At 39.8% G+C, this 4,987-nt stretch overlaps 1 protein-coding gene across 1 annotated transcript; it reads right to left on the bottom strand.

Annotated features, from left to right (window-relative positions):
* Positions 1-3,876: 3,876 nt before the first annotated feature.
* Positions 3,877-4,289, bottom strand: LOC105998423 (ATP synthase subunit f, mitochondrial-like). Its single transcript, XM_013033163.1, has one exon. It carries the CDS (start codon positions 4,276-4,278, stop codon positions 4,012-4,014), a length of 267 nt encoding a protein of 88 aa, XP_012888617.1. The 5' UTR covers positions 4,279-4,289; the 3' UTR covers positions 3,877-4,011.
* Positions 4,290-4,987: the final 698 nt, after the last annotated feature.

Raw genomic sequence — 4,987 nt, 5'->3', positions numbered from 1 at the left:
CAAGTGACATAATGTCATTCTTCCTGATGAGTGAGAAAAATTCCTTTAACTCTATGTCTATCTTCTATCTGTCTGTCTGTCTATCTATCTATCTATCTATCTATCTGTCTGTCTGTCTGTCTAGATCCATTCATTCAGTGAATCTGGGCTGCTTCTATAGCTTGGCCATGGTGAATAGCATAGCAATGAATATAAGTGTACAAGTGTCTTCACTGTAGACTGACCTGTAATCTTTTGGAGGAATGCCCAAGCATGGAAGTACTGAATTACAGGGTAGAAAACTTTATATCCACAGGGCAGAAGACTGGAAATAGATTCCTGTCACCTTATACTGATATCAATTCAAATGGATCAAAGACCTGAATGGAAGACCTGAAACTATGAAACTACTATAGGAAGAAGGAGAAAAACATCAGAACTAATTGGCATAAGGGGGAGCGTTATGAATAGAGCTCTATCCAGAGGCTCAGCAAATCACAGATAGAATTGACACATGAGATTGCATCAAGCTAAAAAGTTTCTGCACAGCTTAGGACATAGTTACTAAGCTAAAGGATAGCCTAAAAATGGGAGAAGATGTTTGTCATCTGTACATCTGATAAAGGCCCAGTATGCAGAATATGTAAAGAGCTCAATAAACCAAATCCTTAAAGAATTACTTACTTACTTAATTCTTTTAATCGATCAATAAATGGGCAAATGAGATAAATTGAGACTTTCTAGAAGAAGTAGTAAAAATGGCCAATAAACACATGAAGAAATGCTATATATCTCTGGCCATAAAGGAAATGCAGATCAAAACGACATTGAGATTCTACCTTATACCAGTAAGAATGGGCATTATCAAGAATACAGACAGGCTGTGGTATAGGTGTGTGTGTGTGTGTGTGCACGCGTGTGCATGTGTGTGTGTGTGTGTGTGTGTGTAGAAACCCCTAATATTTTGTTGGTGGAAAAATAAACTTGTTTGACCACTCTGGAAAGCAATGTGGAGGATGACCCCTCAAAAAACGAAGCACAGCTTCTGAGGTTTAAACACAATAAACTGTGTAGGTGGACTTTAGTATTCATCAAACTATATAAACAAAGTCTATAAGGAAATGCAGTGTGCCAATACATGTTGGGCATTAGCCATGGTCAAAGCATGAATTGAGACAAGTCAACCACTGACTCCTGACCTTGGTCATGGCTTGTATTGGAATTCTCTTATGAGTAAAATCAGGATAGTACATAGAGGAATTCCAAAATATGAAGTGGATTCACTCATTCTTCAATCCATTTATTTTCCTGTCCTTGACTATTTTTTTATTTTGATTCAATTATTTAACCAGCATAGCTACCTAGGAACACAGAACTCTATGAAGATGGAACTCTGTGAAAGAAAACAGATGTGAGTGCATATAGATTTCTATTAAAAAAAAGATTTAGTTAAGAATAATAGTCATTCTCCCCTCTTCCCTGGTCTCCCACTTTTTGGTAATACTGGAGTTTGAATTTAGACCTCCTTTGGGCAGGTGATTCTACCACTGAACCAAACTTCAGGCCCATTAAAAAAAATGCTGTGATTTGTTTTGTTTTTGAGATCATATCAGCCTTTCTGCCTCTGTGCCTGGACTTCAACCTATTTTAAGCTTTCGTTCACAGTTGGGATGAGGAACACACTACCACACCCAGTTTCTTCCATTGAGATAGGGTCCCAAAGACTTTTCAGCCTAAGCTTTCCTGAGACTGTGCTTCTACTGATGTTAACTTCCCATGTAGACAGAATGACCGGCCCATGTCATCTAGTGTAGCAATTGGTCGAGAAGGGATCTCCTGAAGTTACTTTCCTGGGATTGCCTTGAACCATGACCTTCCTGACTCAGCCTCTTAAGTATCAGCTCTCTCTTCTTATTAGCAAGGGGGTAAGGTGGGGCCAAAGGAAGAGGGGTAGATGAATGAATAGGGGAAGGAGAGAAGACCACAGCCAGGAATCATTGTACATGCCACAAAATTAAGAAAAGTAAGGGGAGGGGTAGGCTGAAGCGAGGGGAGAAGGTCAAAAGGGGTGACATTGATCTAGATGAATTGTATTTACAAACTGCTTTACTAAATGGTTTTTCCTTTGTACAGCTACTTAAAGATAATAAAAACACTGGGGAAAAAGCATAAAGGATGCTATTCAAGATCCACTTTCAAATGGCAACCAAATCTGATATTGTAAGAGACATGTGGGCAATGCTAACTTCTAGTACCTGCTCTATCCAGTGCTTGCTTGGTCATGATTCTGTAACTGCAAAAGGTCCAGTTCTGGTACTGTCCTCGATTGCCAATAATGCAAGAAGACAAAGTGCTGGGGTGAGTGAGGAGAGAGAATGAGCTGTATCGGCAGTGGTTGAGCAAGTTGGAAGGTGGGGAATTTGCTCCTAAGCAGCCATCTTGCTTAGCCGTCACTGAGATAAAATTGCATAGGGATTTGGGGAGGTATATTTTCCATCTTGGACAGGTGGTAAAGGTCTGCTTTCTTAATATGCCTTCTATTGTTTCCTGAAGATGACTGAATGTCCTGGTTCTGTAACTCTAAAGGAAGGTTACTGATCAGGAAGCCCCTATTTTCTAGGAGTAACTAACCTTGACAAGAACAAGGGACGAGAGCAGAAGGCAGCTTTCCCAGAGCACAGTTTTATTTTGTTAGGCAGCTTCATTCAGGGGATCGGGAGATGAATCATTTATTTTAGAGCCATGTGACCTCTAAAATCAGTGATTTTTAAAGTCAACTCCAAAGAAAGTAAAGCTGGAGGGTTTAATTAGGTTTCTTCTGTTATGATTGATGTTGCATTATGTGCATAGGAAACTGACTTTGATGATAAAGTGAAACAGATGTAGTCTAACTGTTCTCCTTCTTCAATTTGTTAGACAGGCCACAGCTCTTTCTGATGCATGTGTATTTATAGTTAAGGAGAAATCACTTGAACAGAGTGGCTTGGTTGACTCTGAGCAGATCCTTCCAGGTAGAATGGTAACAAACCAGACCTGTATTCCTTCCATGTAAAACACTAATATGTACCAACACTGACACAGCACAGCAAACACATATAACAGTACAATGAAGTAAACACTGGATGGAATCAGAACATTAAAATCAATAGTTTTCAGTAGAAATTACTTTGAATTCCTTTCCTCAAATGCAGTCTTACCTGAAATCTCAATTGGGAGACATGTGCAGAAGACATTGTTCTTGCTGACATAGTAAAAGTCCTAGAGTTCAGTCCAGGAGTCCTGAACTACTGTGGGGCTACTCTGTGAGGTCAGAGAAAGGAAATAATAGTAATTATGACAGCACAGTGCCTCAGACTTTGCTGTATGGAATCAAACTCAAAGCACTTGAAAGAACCTTGGCAAGCTGCAGTCTGGAAATCACAGTGTAAATGCCTTTTGTGTCCTATGTATACCATAAACACATCTCATTTGATAGGGAAGGAAGAAGAGGCTCTGAGGCTCCTCCTGAAAGTCCTTTCCTGGCTACAGCCCCTCCAGCTCAGGATGGCTAGCACACAAACAAATCATCCGTGACTAAATTCATGGTCCATTTAAACCCTTGATTGAGTTCTATTGCTTCTTAGTGTAGAGACCAGGAAATAGCAATCTGTAAGATTAAATGATTATATTTAAAATCTCTTTCTTTTCCCCCCAAGTCTTCATGTACTTCTTTTAAATTTTTTAAAAAATTTTGTATTGTAAAAATACCATACAGAAGGGTTACAATTACATGGGCAAGGTAATGAGTACATTTCTTATCAAGCATTGTTGCCTCCTCCTTTGTTTCCCCTTTCCATCCCCCCCCAGCCAAAGTTGTAAAGTTCGTTTTTCTTTTCTTTTTTCTTTTTTGCCAAACAGTGACAGCAATACCGGTCACCTTTTATTGAGCAGTAATTGTCTCAGAATGTGAAAGGACTCCGCTGTGATTAAGTTGACGGATGGGAGCCAGGCCAGACAGCATCCATCAAGAATGCAGGTAGCCTCATGGGCTCTTCAGTGGTACTTGCGATGCCTTTCATGTTTAAGCTCCCTGAAGCAATGGCAGGAGTTGAAAAGTACATAGTAAGCCAGCACCATGTTGACCCCAGCGATGCTCCCTTTCTTCGCATTGATGTACTTGTTGAAGTACCGGTCATAACCTCTCCAAAATGCTCCGGCAATGCCTTTTGGGGTGAAGTCCCGCACCAAAATCCTGTTTGGCAGCTCTACTAGTTTGACATCCATTAGTTTCTTTTCCTTCAGTGGTACTATTGACGCCATCTTGGAGTCCTGCTCTAAAGTTTTTTTTTCGACATAACGACTTGTACATTTCATTGTTGCAGTGGGTCCACCTGTATCCCTATTCAAACAGTTTGTTTTTGCCCTTCCCCTCCACAAATTATACCACCATCAAATACAATTTAAGCAGGGACTATACTATGGGGGAGGGACATACAAAGCAACAAAGAAATCATCTTATAACTATGTTAGAAGAATCACAAGAAAGAAAAAAAACATTTGAATACTTTTCTTGGGGTTCATTTCACCTAACATCGACTTATCTGACCTTAAGTCTTCATGTACTTCTTTTAATTTTTGACGAGAGAAAGAAATCTCAATCTTTTTGTGAGAAACCACTTTTAGAACACAACTCCTTCAATCAAGGAATAGAAAACTCTGTCTAGTTGTTGGCGGAAGTTCTTAAGTGCTTGCTGTTAATGAGTGTCCTCATCTCTGTGTTCTGGGATGAATGATTGAGACTGGCATTGATCTGCCAGCTTGGCTATTGATCATCTTTGTATGAATGGCAGGAATTAGAGGCATCAGATTGGGATGGGATCTGGGGTCAGAGGGTAAATAAATGAAGAGAGAAAAGATGGAAGAATGTACTGACAATATTTGATGTTCATATATGAAAACAGAACTAGGGAAATTGAAGGGATAGGTAGATTTGGGAGGTATGGGGGAGAACGATGATCAAGATACATGA

The sequence above is a fragment of the Dipodomys ordii genome, unplaced genomic scaffold, assembly GCF_000151885.1.
Source record: "Dipodomys ordii isolate 6190 unplaced genomic scaffold, Dord_2.0 Scaffold1, whole genome shotgun sequence".
Taxonomy (NCBI): Eukaryota; Metazoa; Chordata; class Mammalia; order Rodentia; family Heteromyidae; genus Dipodomys; species Dipodomys ordii.
The sequence above is the reverse complement of the archived record's forward strand: the minus strand, read 5'-3'. Positions and strand labels throughout refer to the sequence as shown.

Excerpts from the sequence above, each read along its gene's own strand:
- LOC105998423 (XM_013033163.1), bottom strand. The coding sequence starts at position 4,278 with ATGGCGTCAATAGTACCACTGAAGGAAAAGAAACTAATGGATGTCAAA.